General features: G+C 58.0%; 1 protein-coding gene across 1 annotated transcript; it reads right to left on the reverse strand.

The window, feature by feature from the left end:
• Positions 1–1,877: 1,877 nt before the first annotated feature.
• Positions 1,878–13,947, reverse strand: TIE1 (tyrosine kinase with immunoglobulin like and EGF like domains 1; the record flags this gene model as incomplete). Its single annotated transcript, XM_080624135.1, has 23 exons — positions 1,878–1,949; positions 2,187–2,286; positions 2,530–2,626; positions 2,748–2,788; positions 3,049–3,119; positions 3,260–3,373; positions 3,498–3,688; positions 3,792–3,902; positions 4,034–4,244; positions 4,346–4,659; positions 5,183–5,473; positions 6,466–6,756; positions 6,868–7,005; positions 7,200–7,358; positions 7,608–7,752; positions 7,891–8,036; positions 8,381–8,509; positions 8,711–8,851; positions 9,133–9,264; positions 9,357–9,512; positions 9,622–9,732; positions 13,118–13,405; positions 13,902–13,947. The coding sequence occupies 23 exons, from the start codon at positions 13,945–13,947 to the stop codon at positions 1,878–1,880; spliced, it is 3,495 nt and encodes a 1,164-aa protein (XP_080480261.1).
• Between the last annotated feature and the right edge of the window lie 2,344 nt (positions 13,948–16,291).

A 16,291-nucleotide genomic window follows, 5' to 3' on the forward strand; every position in this document is an offset into this window, starting at 1 on the left:
AGGCTGGGGTAGGAAGAAAAACATCCCCTGAGAAACCAGGGAGGCCCCTGTGTGGGGCAGGGCAAGACAGGGCAGAGCAGGCTGTTGGGGGCTGCAAGGACGTGGAGTGGCTGCTCCGACTCCATCCCACCCTGTGCCGCCTGCCAGTGGTGTGCACTGGGTCCCACTTCCTTGTCCATCCAGCTACTGGGCTCTGCCGTCAAGGAGGCAAAAGCAGGTTTGAGCAGGACTGATGACACTGTCCCAGATGCTGTTCCCACTGGCAGTGAAGGAGGTGCAAAGGCAGTGGCACGCAACAGGCTGCCTGCAGGGGCATGCGCCCATCACTGTTTCACTGGGGGCTTCAGTGATGGAGCAGAGAAGCTGCTTACTGATGGCTGCAACTGACACCAAAAAGCACTGGAGGCCAGAATGGGCAATCAAAATGGTATTGACAGGGTTGAAACACCTTCTGGGGAAAAAAGACTGTTGCCTAGGACAAATGCAAATGCCCCTGCCTTTGGCTGGGATTCCAGCCTCCAGAGGACCGGCCCTTGCTTCCTGCAGATTGCAGAAGATGGCCGGACAGGCAGCTGGATGGCACGCCTGGGGTTTAGCAAGCTGAAGCCAATAGAGATGAAGCCTACACACTGTTGCTGCCAACAACAAACAGCAGCAGTGCAGGATGAGGGACAGCAGGCTGGGGCAGGAGCTCCCATGGAGGGATCCTCAAGGGACCAGCACGCGAGAGGGAATCACCCCAGCAGCATGTGGTTGAGCAGGGTGCTTGAACACCACAGTCCCTCTGTGAGACACAGCAGGTTACTGGCGCTCAGGCAGTGCTGGACAGGCACCAGCTGGCCAGGTTGGGCAGGGTCCGGAGCTGCACAGCCCGCAGGGACTGCCCAGAGGAGCAGAGCCATCCCTGTGAGGAGCCCCCAACCAGGGGGAAGCTGCAGGAAGGGTTTTCAAGCATGCAAGAGGCGGCTACACAGAGGTAGGACACAATCTGTTCTCCATATTCCCTGGGAACAGGACAAAGTCTTAAATTGCAGGGGGAAAGATCCCAGATGGATCTAAGAAAGATCTAAGAAAACCCATCCCCATTGCATGATAAGACTTGGGGCTTTTCTGGGGGTGCTGGGGCATCCTTGGGGATCAGCAGAAGACCCCAACAGCAACAGGATCCTGAAGAGTGCCCACCACAGCAGCAGACCACGGAGGCCATGCTGGCTGTTCCCCAGTGCCACCAGGGGGGCAGAGCTGGGTCCCCACCTCCCCTTCTCTAGACCCGGTTGTCTGTTGCAATATGTTTAGTGTCCATAGGGCAGAACTGGCACCTCCAAAAGGTTACTGCAGAGCTGGAGGCTGCGCACAGCCGATGCTGTCCCTTATGCCTTTGCACTCCACTCGGGGTGGCCCTGTCCCACGCTGGCAGGCAGTGATGTTTAAAGTCCCACTGGCACCACTTCAGGTCCAGAGCATGTGCAGAGCTGCAGGGCAGGCAGCTGCTGGGTCACTGCTTACCCTCTCGCCCCAAAGCTTGAGCATTTGTGTCCGTGGGTTAAGGCAGCAGTGCCCTGGCTCCTGAGAGAGCCTCTCTCCTGCCTGTTCAGCTGTGAACACTCTGCTGCTGCTTGTCCTTGGGGCCATCCCAGCATGTCCTCCAGCAGCATGGGGCTCTGTTGGTGGCTGATGGCATGCCAGTGTGGCCAGCACACGCGGGGTGGGCAGCCAGGGAGGGGATGGCACAGTCCTGCTGCAGCAAAGATGCTCTCAGCAAGGGGCACTGGTGTTTGGATGCTTGGCTCCGGAGAAGGATGGGCATCTCCTCGTCCCCATACACTGTCCCAGCAGCTGGGGCCAGCGAGGCCCCTCTGTGCGGTGCCAGACCAGCCTCACGCCTCCTCAGCTGTGGCATCAATCCCCGCGTAGGTGAAGTTCTCAAACAGGGCCATGTTCACATAGGCCTGCAGGGGAACCCCAGTCAGGAGCCAGCTGGGACAGTATCCCCATCTACCTTCCATCCCAGCTGGCATGTTCGCCACCCCAAAAAGTGATGCTGGGGTTACCCCCATGCATGGTGGGGTCACACAGGTTCTGCTGCTGGTTGTTGTCGCCCCACCCCCAAGCCCAAGGGTTGCTCCAGCATTCGGACAAGCACTATGCAGGGTTGGTATCCCTCCTGCTGAGCTGTCACCACTCACCTTCCTGGCTTCCAGCATGCGGATGAGCTGCATGGAGATCTGGGCGAAGGGTGGACGCTCGTAGGGGCGGTCACGCCAGCACTGCCGCATCAGCTCGTACCTGGTGGCAGAGAGCCAGTGGTGGCTCAGCGTGCAGGGAGGTGGAGAGGGCAGAAAAGCTATTTGTGGGAGGTGGGGGGAAGCAGGTGGGAAACTAAAGCCCAGGAAGGGTGTTTGGGGTGTGAGACTTGAGGTTGTTCCCTAGCCACAATGCAGAGGAGAACCAGGCAGGAGCTACTGTAAGTTGGTGGGAGCCCCGTGGGGCAGTGGGGTCAGAGGGATGTGGGGCTCTATGCACACTTACACCTCATCATCACAGTTGCGTGGCTTCTCCATGCGGTAGCCCTGGGGCAGCTTCTCGTAGAGCTCAGCACAAGTCATCCCGCAATATGGTGTCCCCCCTGTGGCCAGAGACACACTACTGGCTGTGGTGGATGGTCCCTTGGTTGTCCCCTTTGGGGCTGAGGGAGGACCAGACCTGCAGGGGCCTGAGTGGAGGCAGGGGACACAGAAGAGCCTTACCCAAGCTGACGATCTCCCAGAGCAGGACACCAAATGACCACCTGAAAAGGCAGGAGCCGATGCTGTGATGGAGCCCTCCACCATGCCCCACTGATGGCCATAGGGCATCACCCTTAGCTCAGGGTGGAGTAGGCAGCCAGGGCTTGGGCTGAGCTGGCAGCTCCTCAGGGAGATGCATCAGCATCACCTCCAGCCTTTGCAGCACCCAGAGCAAAAGCATTGCTGCACTGACCACCCCGGAGAGGGATGGAGATGGCCACAGCCATGCCTCAGTCCCAGTGCCCCTGCATGCAGGACTTACACATCACTTTTGGTGGTGTATACGCTGTAATTCAGGGACTCAATGGCCATCCAGCGAACTGGCAAGCGACCCTGGGGAAACAGAGGGAATGACCATCAGAGAAGGTGGGATGCTCTGTGGATGGAGGGCAGAGGTTACCCAGCCGATCCTGGCACGGTGGGTTGTTCTCACTGAAGGCAGGCCCCATGGAGATGCTTTGCTCCTGCCTCACCATTGTCTTCTTCACATAGACTTCCTCCCCTCTGGAGAGGCCAAAGTCAGCAATCTTGGAGGCCAGGTTTTCTCCCACCAGGATATTCCTTGCTGCCAGGTCCCTGTGAATGAACTGAAAGGGGCCACCAGTCAGCAGGAGCCATATGCTCCCTCCTGCTGGCCCCAGGGGTCTCATACCCTGATAGGGAGTCCTCAGGCCCCAGAGAAAGGATGCTCTGAGCTTGCTGGGGATGTACCTGCTTCTCACTCAGGTACTGCATCCCCTTGGCCACATCCGAAGCAAACTGGAGGAGCTGCTGGGAGGTGAGGGTGGAGGCAGTGCCGTGCTCCTTGGCAAAGGCCGGGTCTGTCTCCAAGACTCGGCTTTTGCGGAGGAAGTCGAGGAGATTTCCGTAGGGAGCATACTCAATGGCGATGTACAGGTACCCTGCGTGACAGGAGGAGGTTGGGCTCATGGGACTCACCCCAGCAAAGAGGAGTACACAGCTGGGCAGGGCCCATAGGTCTGGGGAGAGGGGGACACCCCTCACCCTTGTTCTCGCAGGCACCGAGCAAGTTGATGATGTTGGGGTGATGGCCCAGTTTGCACAGCACCTCCAGCTCTCCTGCGAAGTCACGATGGTCATTCTCCGAAGCAAACTCTGGAAGCAAAGAAGGGATGGACACCTCAGTCCTACAACAAAGGCCCTTCCTCTGCATCTCTACTGATGGCTCATGCCCCTCCACAGCCCCAGGCATGGCCAGCTGCATCCTGCAGCCCCGCCATGCTCACCTTTCAGCATCTTGATGGCTGCATTCATTTTCAGGCCATCCTTTTTGATCATGGCCCTGATGACCTGCCCGAAGTTGCCCTCCCCTATCATGTCCTCAAACTTGATGTCTTCCCACTCCAGGATAGGGTAGCTGAGGGGCTCGGGCTGCGGCTTGGGCCGGCGTGTCAGGGTCAGGGTCCCTGAGTTGAACTGCAGGATGGTCTCTTCCCCCTGGCAGATGGGAGCAGGTGAGGTTAGCGGCACCGGGCACCCCTCTGCCTGTGCGGCAGTCCCGGCAGGGCAGGTGTCCTGGGCAAGGGCAGGCTCCGCACCCTCTCCGTGTGGAAGTGAGGTCTGGCTGCATCCGGACTGGAGGCTACAGAGCGTGACCTGGATCGGGCTGGGATGAGGGGAGCTGGGGACACGGTCCTGGCGGGGCAGGCGGCACTCACCGAGCCAGACTGGTACGTAAAGGTGCGGCGCCGGTGGAAAAAGTTCTTCTTGATGAGGAAAAGTGCCAGGAGGGCAAAGAGGATGGTGAGGCAGGTGACGGACACGGAGCCAATGATGGCCAGGAGCAGCTGCTGGTCTATTCCTGCCTGTTCAGTGCTCTGGCTGCCCAGGCTGGGTGGCACGCTCAGTGCTCCTGCCAAAAGGAGGGATGAAGGGTCATGGTACATGGCTGAGCCCTGCACAGGCCAAGCACTCAGATGGCAGCCCTCTCCCAGCGCCCTGGGACCACATGAAGACACCTCTACCATATTGCAAGCTCTTGGTGCCATAGTGGCACAGGAATGAGGGTGTCACTGCCTGGGCCCTGTCACTGAACTTCCTGCTTTCTGGACCTCCAACCAGCTCTGGGTCCACTCACCAACTCTGTTGCCAGCTCTGTCCTGCTTCTCTAGTCCCTCCTGCACCATGTCACCCTCTGGTCAAGGCAGAGCCCACTCTGTGGGTGCTGTGCTGTCACCATTCCATCCCTGCCCCATCAGGACTAGGAGGAGCAGGATTTCTGAAGACACCCACAGGTATTCTGGTCTTGGAGTGCTGCTTCAGAGCCACTCTCTGAGGTGACCGTGAGCACCCTGCTCACTCCTTGCTGACCCAGATGCTGAGCCCAAGCTCCAGCAGAGCTGTGAGCTCACTGCCTGCTGGTACACCCTTCTCACCGTCCCCCAGGGTCTTGGCTTTCACAGGCTGGCTCCATTCCCCTGGGACATGGGAGTTGGCACGGACACGAAACTGGTAACTGGTGCTAGCATTGAGGCCCCCGACGATCTTGGTGGTCTCTGCTCCACTGTCAGTGTCGATCCACTGAGGCTCACTGGTGCCCCCCACCTGCTGCATCTCCACAATGTACTTGGTGATGCCCCCGTTGGGGTACTCAGGGACCTGCCAGGAGAGCCTGACAGCGGTGTCGGACACAGACTCTGCCGAGAGCGACCGCGGCGAGGAGGGACCTGGAACAAGGCAAGGAGAGTGTCAGTCCCAGGACAGGGCTCCTGGAGCTGCAGGGGCTAAATGGTGCTGGACCCTGTGGATGCCAGTGGCAACCAAAGCTGTGCCAGGTCTGAGAGACCTCCAGGGATCTCTGGTCCCTGATTGGAGGGGGTGCAGGAGGAGGTGGAGCTGCTCTCCAGGTACAACAGTGGGGCAGGACTGTACTCCAAATGCTCCCAGCCTCAGGGACTGGACTGTCAGTCTAGATGTCTGTGTATTGACTAGTCGTCAGGATATTTTATTTCTTCAACCCTCTCTCACACACTGTTCCCACCACCACCTCTGAGCCTCCTCCAGCCTGCCCACATCCCTAGCCCCAAATCACACATGCACTGAGTGGAAAAAACCTCACATCCTCCAAGCCTGATGCCCATCAGCCCTCCCAACATGTACCAGTGGCAGTGAGCCTCATCTAAGGAGTTATGCACTCTTTCCCCCTTGGTTGCCAGAAAGGTTGATCAGGCTGATGCTCCACCTTCCCTATGTGAAGGGCTGCGTGAATGTGTGTGTGTGCCCACAAAAGGGACTGCAGGTCCCCCATGCCCTAGTGACCAGCAAAATTACCAGGCAGCAGGGTTAAAGTGAACCAAAGGGAAATATTTTTTCATACAAGGTATAATTTTATCGAGGAACTTGTTGGTACAGGGTGTTGTAAAGGCTGCAAGTATAGACAGGTACTTGGGCAAGGGTGCAGAGGACACATTTGTTTGTGAGCATCACTCCTGATGGCTTGAATGTCATGTTCAGCTTAAGGTGTTTCTCAGCTGCTTGGTGCTGGAACCTGTGGGGTCTAGTGGGGAAAGGAGGATCCAGTTTCCCCCAAGCAGCTGTTCATGCTCTATCAGAGATGGGATACAGAAGCAGCCAGACCTGGGGGTGGTTGCTGTTACAATTATAACTGATGTATCATTGTAAGTCCCTGAAACAATTCCTTGTGTTCTGCTGAACCCACCTTTGCTGTTGATCATGACCTTATAGAGGTCGGAGGGAGGCCCCAGGCTGGTGCAGTGGTACACCAGCACCTCCAGCCCATACTCCTTGTTGAACTCCAGGTCCCCGATGCGGGCAGAGAGCACAGAGATGGAAGTGATGTTCTTCTCAGAGACCAGCCGTTTGGCAGAGTCAAAGAGGTGGACAATGAACCCATGTGCTGGCTCGTGGTTATTTGGCAATTTCCAGTTGACATGAAGTGTATTTTTCTCCTCTATGGACCAGCCTTCGATCACAGGCTTGACTGTGGGTTCTGCCAACACAAAGGCAGCAAAACATCACTGCATATCAGCCCTGGGGCCTTGCAGAGCCTGCACCATGCAGGGTTAGGGGTAGGGTCAAGGTGAGGGATATGGAGGCTCACCAAGGCACTCAGTCACCATGATGGCCTCGGGCCCCTTGCTGCCCTCCCCACCGTCCCCCGGCCGGCTCAGCTGCACCTTGACAATGTAGGCAGTCACTGGCCGGAGGTTCATGAGGGTGATGTTCTCGCTGTTGTCAACTGTTGGCCAAGAGGACACGTCAAAGCCATGCCCATGACCCACAATCTGCCCTGCCACCAGCATCCTCCTCAGCATCACCATGGGGGTCCCAAGATGGATACCTCTGCCCACCCCAGATCCCCACTGGCTGGAGCAGCCCGCCCCTCCCACTTAGATCCTACCTGTGTCCCCCAGCCCACAGTCAGACACATACCCACAATGGATGACCATGCTGAGGTGTCATCCTTGGGCTTGTAGAGCAGCTTGATGGAGACAATAGGTCCGTCACCAGAGAAGCAGTCCACGGGTGACACCACGAGCTGGCGGCTCTGCTTGGCCAGCAGCCTGGGAGGGCTCAGGGGCGCTGGTGGCACTTGAAGGAGGGGAAGGAAGGAATAACACCAGTGGGACTGGGAGCAATGAGAAGCAGAGTGTGGGTATGTCTGCCACCTCATGGCTCTGTTTGGCTTTGTCAAGGAAGTCTTTTATCACCACCCAAACCTGTCTGCTGGCACAGCAACACACGATGGGTGGCTCCCAGTCTAATGCGGAGTGTCTGGCATTGCCACACCGTGCTGTCAACCTTCCCCAGCAACCCCATCTAGTCCCACTCTTTTCTCACCTCGGATGTTGACCTTGACTTTCCGGCTGTCCTGGCCTCCGGTTGTGGAGACCCGGCACTCCCAGAGCCCCGTGTCTGCCTTTGTCAGGCGTCGCACCTGAAACTCGCAGGTGATCTGCCCTGACTCGATGATGGCTTTGATGAGCTGCAGCCACAGAGGGTGCCATGAGCCCCCTGGCTCCCTCCACCAGCCTGAAGCTGCCCAGCAGCCCACTGGGGAGATGGGGGCTTTTGAGGGAGCCAGCAAAATGGGGATGTTGGTGGGGCAAGGGCATGGCAGTACCTTGAGCACAGTGCCGTCAGCCTTGCGCAGCTCCACGCTGTCACTGGTGGGCAGTGGGTTGCCCGTGGCCATGCAGCTGACAACGGGCTCTGAGCCCAGGTTGAACTCCAGCTCCGAGGCCAGATGGATGATCTGGGGGAAGCGGTCTGGCACACAGAAATCAACATTAGGGCTGGCCCCACTCCTCCCCAGGCACAAGAGGGGCTGGCACCTTGGTGCCAGGGCACTTGAGCCACATGCTGTGGTCCAGCGCTGATCCCCACCCCATGCTCCAGGTTCAGCAATGCTAATAATCCCAGGGGCCAGACCAGATGCTCCCCTTGCAGTGCCCTGGTTTCCATAGGTTTAGGGGCTATTTCTGCAAGCAAGGTGAGCTGCTGGGCTGGCTGGTGAGGCCAGGAGCTGATGATTCCCTCAGTCACCAGTGAGGAAGGAGCTGGAGCCCACAGGCTGTGAACAGAAACCTGCCACAGCCCCATGCCAGCCTCACCTGACTTCTCACAGTGCTGCCCATGCCAGCCCGCTGGGCAGACACAGCCACTGAAGCGGTTACAGCTGCCTCCATTCTGGCAGGCGCACACCAGGGCACAGTCAGGGCCGTAGTATCCCGGAGGACAGGCTGTGGGAAGAGAAGAGCTCACTGCTACCCCTGGCCATGGTGCAGGCAGAGACCACAGGCAGCTGGTACAGGCAGCAGCACTGCTCAGCCTGTGCCTATTTTCAGGCTGGGAGAGGTGCTGCTGCTGCTGGAGAGCAGAGCCAGGTCCCGGAGGAAGCCCGGGCTGGATAGGTGAGCTGATGGACACCCATGTACACATACCTTGGCTGCAGCGGGAGCCACTCCAGCCTGAGGCACAGGAGCAGCCGTAGGGGTCTGGCAGGCAGAAGCTCAGCCCCCTGCAGCCCTGGGCTCTCTGGCACGTCTCCTGGCAATTGCGGCCAAACTGACCTTCCCTGCAGGCTGGAAAAACAAGTGTGGTCTGCCCTCACCCACCATTCAGCCCCGCAATGCCTGTGGCTTTGGGGTGCCCCAAGCCCATGTCACCACCCTGAGCAGGCAGAGGAGCCATGTCCCGCTGAGGTGGATGGTCCAGCCTGGCTCCAGAAACAGGGGCACTCTGGGCAAAGGGGCACTGCGGGTGCACGTGGAGTATCTGGCCTGAGTGCCCAGGTCTGGGGGTGCAGCAGGCCCCCCTGCATGTCCTGGCCACAGCTCCCGCTGTTGGACAGCCCAGCACCTACCTCTCTCACAGCGGGTGCCCATGAAGCCAGGAGGACAGACACATTCACCAACATGGTCATGGCAGATGCCGCCGTTCAGACAGTCAGGACAGTCCTTCTCGCAGGACGGTCCCCATTTCTTTGCGGGACAGGCTGCAGAGAGAGCGGACGGGGCTCGGGGTGGCACCAGGCCCCTGGCTATGGCTGCCTGTCCCCACGTGCCATGGAGCCAGGGCCCTGCTCACCTCTCACAATCAGGCGGTAGAAGGCACTCCACAGAGGGCTGTCCCCCATGAACGTGGCGCTGTAGACACCATTTTCACTCACACTGACGTTGGGGAGTGTTAGGATGACGAGGTCACCCCTCACCTCGCCGCGGTCTGTGGTCTGGTAGTAAGTGCCTGCAAGGGAGCAGAAGGTGACCTGGGGCCCTCCCTGCACCCCCAGGGCCAGCACCAGGCACCGGCTGGGAGCAGCCCCAGGGCCTGTCCTGCTCTCGGGGCCACTTGCCATTTCTTTTCCACATAACGTCTGTCTGCTTCCTCTTGAGGACCCTGGCAGAGAAGGTGGCCTGCTCCGCGATGTTCACAGACTGCGTGGCCTTCACTGGGAAGAGGTGGGCTGTGGAGATGGAGGAGAAGCAGTCTGAGCAGTGGTCACCCCTCAGGGCACTTACACTGCAGGGCAGTGCCAGCACCCCAGCCACCCCAAAATATGGCCCTTGTGCAGCGCAGCACCCACCACACGTTTCTGCTGGGACATCAATACTTGCCTCCCTGTCCACCCCATGTGGGAGCTGGGACCCCATGAGGCTCTGCAGGGAAGGTGCCCCTCAAGCCACTGTGGGCATGACTCCAGGAAGCGGGACATGGCACCCTGCCCTCTGGCCGGCACCAGCCTGGGGTGCAGTGTGGGTGGTAGCAGCCTGGGGAGGTGATGGCTGGGATAAATCTGCACAGTGCACCCCGTTGCTGCTGCCTTTGGGGGTGCAGGGTCAGGCAAGGCTGCAGGCAGTGACAGCATGGGCAGGCGAGGGGCGGTGAGTGGAAGCAGGCACGTGGAGGGCTGCAGGTCAGCCCACAGCACCAGTGGCCCTGTCACTCCTGTTTTCCTGATTTCCCAGGTGCTGGGGCATGCGGCAGCAGTGAGCTCCCAGAGTATTGCTGTGAGTCAGCCAGAGCTCAGCCCTGAGCACAAACGGGGCTATAAATACGTTAAGACCTGAGAAACCAAGCCCTGGGTGTGCCAGGACAGACACAAAAGAGGGCACAGGCGGGCACTGGCTCTCGGATCCTTCCGTCACGCCAGCTTGTGTACACTAAAAGCAGCCACACCAGGCTGGAGCTAAGGCACATCCAGCCCCGTGTCCTGCCCCGGTGAGGCCGGGGACCAGGAGGAAGCTGCACACACTGCAGACACCCAGGGAAGGGCACTGCAGGTCATGTGTCCCGGTAATTCCCCTCCCCACATGTCCCTCTGGTGGGATCTTTCTACCGCGGACTTTGCAGTCCCTTGTACAGGGCGCACAGACATGGCCTCCATCCTGTCTCCTTCCTTTCGCTCACTGGAGCAACAGCCCTATATGTCCCCTGTGGATCCCCAAACACAGCACTTTATCTTAACCTACACTGAATTGTATCTGGCCTCCGTCACCGCTCAGCAGTGTCTGCAGCCCCCCAGAGCTCATCCATCCATCTCTCCAGGCATCCTGGGGACAGCAGCTGGCATGGTCACTTGTTCAGCTGTTTGTACCCACAACCAGTGGCACAGGTCCCCACACAGCCCCTGTGCCATGCCAGTGGGGACTTCCTCGTGTGACAAGAACCATAAATTAACTCCTATTCTTGCTCCCTTTATTTTAGTCATTTGTTTACCCATCCAAAGAGCTGCCCTGCCACCCCCTGGGTGCGGAGTTGCTCCCAGAGAGCCTTTGAAAGGAAATTGTCCCAGTTTTCTCCAGGAACCCAAGCAGACAGTGTCAACTGGGTCATCCACAGCATCCTCATCGCAGTCACCCTGGAGACCCTCCTGCTACAAGCTCACGCTGCCTCTTCCTTAGGGACCACATAACCACAAATACTGCTCTTTATTACAGTTTCTACTAATTTCCATAGTTCTGATTGGGGTTTACAGACCTGTAACTCCCTTCCTAGACTGCTTTTAAGAGAGGCTGGTATCCCACAAGCAGCCATGCTGCCTGCCCTCCACTCATGCTCTCAGCAAGCCTGGCCTGGCAATGCCATGCTGCTCCGTTTGGCTGCTTATTGCCTGTCTCTTGCTATCAGCACCGGCAGATTCCCAACAAGTTTTCCCAACTTCTCCATTGTGCACATGGATGAAAAGATAAAAGAAATCTGGGTTTCTGCAATTGTTATTCTGGGCATCTTTCTGCTCTTGATATTGTAAAAAATAGTTTATTGCCAGATTTAAACCCTTCTGAGATTGCTTCTCAGGACCTCTTTGGTTCACTTTACTTTGTTTTTACAGCAAAATTGCCAACGTTTATCAACCTTCCTGTGTTCTTCTTGAAGCGTGACCTTTTGGGAGATGCCAGCTTTCCTCTAACAATATTCCCCACCCGCTGCTTTATCACCCTGTCTGTTTTTCTGTGCTTTCGGGATGAACGGGAGAGATGATGCATGCCAAGCCTTGTTGGGGGGGCGGGAGGTGTCTGTACCCAGCCCTCCCTCCCCCTGCAAAGCTGTAATTTTTTTGCTTACTTTTTCCTTCTCCATTTCTTTTTTCTTTTTTTTTTTTTTTTTTCTTTTCTAAATTAAACAGCACAACAGCAGCTTGTTTGGCACTTGCAAAAGAGACTCTTATTTTTGCCATCTGCACCTCACACAGAGGCTTGGACCCAGCCCCTGACCAGCTCCTCCACAGTGCTATTTTGGCCTGGCTATGCTGACCCAGAAGCAGGGGCTGGCTGAGATCCCCCCCACCAGGGGACACCGTGACATGCCGATGGAACCCCAGAGCTGTCACCTCCCTCTACGACCTATGTACAGGGACACTGGGGGTGCAGAGCCCCTTTTCGCTGCTCTGCTGCTGGCCATTGCCTCTATGCTTTCTGCTCGTGCCTCTGCCTCCCTCCCTCTGTGCCAGTGGCGTCTTGTTTCTGTGCGCTCTGCTTGCCCAGACTGGCTCTGTTCCTGATAGGACCACTTCCATTTTTATGCTGAGCCTCTTGCTAAAGACACATGCTGATCCCTGCTCCCTGGGGGATGCTTGGACCCCACCATCAGTCTCTGTTCTCCAGCTTGGAGATAATAGAGCTGCTTGCTAAAGCGGTGTTTTAACACGCACAGGGAAACTTGTATCACCCACCTCTCCTTCTCTGCAAATGGTTAACTCTTTTAGCCAAAACTGTCTAAAAAAGAGCTAGAAATCCTCCTAAGGCAGACACCTACCACAGAAAATTTCAGTCCTAATAGTTTTGCAACACAAGGGCAGTGAAGGCTGGAGGCTCAGCGTGGGACAGTCCTGCCCCAGGTGCTATCCCTGCCACTGGCCATATGGCACAAAATGGGAGTGGAAGGCAAGAGCCCAGCACTGCCCTTGGCTGTGTGTGCCCTGGCAGTGCTGCTGTGGCATTGTGCTCGACAAGCACCCGGAGGGCTGCTGGAGGTGCATTCCAGCACTACCTCCTCCCTGTGAGCCCGTGATGGGGGGGCATGAGGCTGGCACAGCTCCAGTGGGCTGCCTCCCATCCTAGTTAATGATTTCCAGACCCCACCACCTCCTCCAAGGGAGCCCGACTTCCTCTTGGACCTTGCTCTGTTTCTGGGCACCGATCCCAGCCCAGCTGTCTGCCCGTGCTGCTGCCCACTACCGTGGGCCTCAGCCACTCTCCTCCAGCTGAACATCCCTCCTTTATCCACCCCATGGCTGCTGGCAGATCCCAAACATAGCCTGTGGGTCACCAGGATCCCACCACCATGCCGGCTGGCACTGGAATTGTGATGCACGGAGCAGGTAGCTCCCATGTGCCCCCCCAGCCTCTCACCGTTGTGGCTGTTGTGCACGTAGACCACCTGTGCCTGCTCGGTTGGGGTGCGCCCCAGGCAGTAGAGGATCCCCACCAGGTCGGCCATGGAAAAGCCCCTGGCCTGGACATGGTTGCTGCGGTTGCGATAGTTTTGGAAGCCCGTCTTAGGGTGCGTCATCACGATCTTGTTCTCCCGCTCGATCTGCAGGTAGCTCACGTCCCGCTCCCCCATGATGCAGGACAGGTAAAAGTCAGAGTGGGACAGGCTCTGCACATTGGCAATCAGGGTGATGTCCAGGATAGCCCCTGGGGTGGAGGAGCATGAAGGCACATTACAAGCAGGACAAGGGCGAGGCCATCCAGCCCTAACTCAGGGCCAGATGCTGTCACCCTCACATCACCCCCTTTTCAGGACTTATTTGTCACCCCCAGCGCAGGACACACAGCCAGGACACAGTCAGGTTGGGTGCAGACACATGGGAATGACATGGTGGGCATTTCCACTCTCCTTTTGGAGATCCCCATGGGCACAGCCCCCCGCCATGAGCCAAGCATGCAGCAGGACGAGTCTTGGGCCCCTCTCCTCCCACAGGCTGCCCACACGCCAGCCCCATGCTGGGGAGAGGCAGGCAGGGAGGGCACTGCTGGCCTCTGAGGTTTCCAAATGGCCGATCACAAAGGGATGTGCCTCCCTCTAAACCCTGCTCTGATGGTGCCATTGAGCTCCCGTAGTTGCTTCATCCCACCAAGCCTCAATGAGGCAGGGGCTGCTTCCTGGGGCAGAGGGGAAGGGGTGATTTACCTGCCAGCCATGGGAGAAGAAGCAGAAGATAAACCTGGAGTCCCATGTCCTTGGAGTGTGTCCCGAATCTGGCAGAGGTCAGAAGATCCCTGGCATGTCCCAGCCACGGGGGTCAGAGCCAGAGGCTGCGGCTGCCCTAAGGGCTCCACGTGAGCAGCAGCTCAGGACCCCTGGCCCCTGCTCGTGCCCCTCATCTTGCCTCTGCCCTGCTGCTCAGTGTCCAGGGCAGGCAGGACCACCTCCACTGGGGCATAGCCTGGGCACAGCGAGGAAGATACCTTTGTCCCTGCTTGCTTGGTGGCCACTTGGTTGCTCAGGAGCAAAGCTTGGTGGCGAAAAGTCCACTGAGGTCCTCTGCCTGGTGGCAGCTCTCCTTGGGAGCAGGCACCCACCCCTCTGGGGCTAGGGCAGCATGCTCAGGGCTTCCCAAGCGATGCTGAGATCCCAGCCCAGCCAGGAGGTGTCCCGGGCCCCCTCCTTGCCTGCCATGAGGAGGGTCTCATGCCCTAGTCCGCCCGGGTGGCAGCATCCCGTCCCCTTGGTGCAGCCCCGTGGCTCAGGGCTGTGGGAAGGACTCTCTGGAGCAGGGAAAGGAAAGGGGCCAAGGGGCCGTGGCTGGCGGCGGCGGCGGAGCCAAATCCTGTTTCCCATGCGGCATTTCCTGCTCTCCACCCATTGTTCGGAGACGGCCCTGACTCCAGGAGCTGGCGGGAGCTGCCCTGCACAGGCTGTCCCTGGTGAGCAGCGTGTGGCGATGCTGAGGCCGTACACATCTCATGACACCTCGGCCTCCCGCTGCCACGAGCTGGGGTGCTGAGGCACGGCTCCATCTGGGCGCTGTGTTGTGCTGGGGCCTGACTCATGCCTGCAGCGTTCCATGGCAAGGCCACTGTACCAGTTGAAAGGGTCCAGGCAGGGCAGGGTGACCAAAAGCCACCAGCCTCTATAGGAGAGTGGCCACTACCCTGGGAGAAACCCCTCCATGTTGCAGTAAACATGTCTGGGAGGAAGTAGAAAGCAGCTGAAAGCCTGGATTTCCCCCAGCACTTTCCCATGCACAGTGCCAGCATGGGCAGCGGCACAAGCACAGCACCGGCATGGCACCGCTGTCCCCACACCCAGCCCTCCCGCCCCAGCCTCCGGCAGGCTCTGAGCATCTCGTTTGGAAAATGAATGGCATTCTGCAGGAAAACAGCATAAGCTTCACCCAGCAAACCTCCCACTGCTTCACAAATCAAACTGTTCCCACGTGAAAGCCAGGGCTGCCGGGGAGCAAGCCTCATGTTTTGGTGTGTCCCGAGCCTGTACTGTATCCGGCCAAAAATCTAAAGCACACATGGAGAGGAAGGGGAAATCCATTCATCGCTTCCGACTATTTACAGTGCACTCCAGGGCCGCGTGGTGCCCACAGCAGCCAAGGGAGGGATGGCAGTGGGTAGGAGCTCCCCCAGAGCAGCCGCATGGACACCCCCTGACAGGAGGGATGGAGAGGGTCCAAAAAAGAGGGACACCAGATGCAGCTGCCCCCATTTGCCTGGAAAACTAAGCACAGTGCTTTGCCATGGGCTGTGCATGGGAGAAGGGCTCCGGTTTTGGGAGACCCCCAGAGCACCTGAGGCACAATCACAATGCAAATGCAGAACATGAGGCCATCCCGCAGTGAGACGCACAGGGGCTGGGCAGCCAGGCTGGTCCCTCCTGCCATTGGCACCCTCCCAGGCAGCCCGCACATCCCCATTTGCCTGATGAACCCCAAAGTCATTTGCAAGGGCGCTGGGTCAGGGACTCATCCGTGCACTCAGTACAGCTGCAGGAAGGGGATAGATACATGAATAGATAAATAAATTACTTCTTCCCCTAGTTCACTGCTTATCACAGTCGCAACAAAATTGCCATCGTGCCACCACATGCTTACACCTGCAGCACCTGGGGAAGCAACTTGTTCTGTGCTCCCTCAGCAGCACACAGAGCTGTGTGTAATAACAGTTATGGTGCACTCTGTGTGGTGCACACTGCCTCCAACAGAAGATTCGTTTGAGGACAAGATTATCCCATTTGAGGACATGATTATTTACACAGAACAAACCCACACTGGAAAGGCTTTGCAACCGCAGGCCCTGCCCATTACTCCCTGGAGCACAGCATGGCTCCTCTTACTGCCCGAGGGGAACCCGCGCATTGCTTTGCTGTTTTGGGGAATGAGAGCCATTTGGAGTCAGCTCTCACACCAGGTGATGCTCAGCTCTCAGGGATCCATCAAGGAATCTGACCAAAGCTCTTTTGTCCCCTTGCACCTTTTCCTAGGAACACTTGGGTAAGAGGTGTCTCTCTGTGTGGATCCCTTAGGTTGGAGGTGGGGCAAGAAACCTCCCTGGGATGTTTTATGGGGA

This window comes from Psittacula echo (assembly GCF_963264785.1).
Source record: "Psittacula echo genome assembly, chromosome: 7".
Classification (NCBI taxonomy): Eukaryota; Metazoa; Chordata; class Aves; order Psittaciformes; family Psittacidae; genus Psittacula; species Psittacula echo.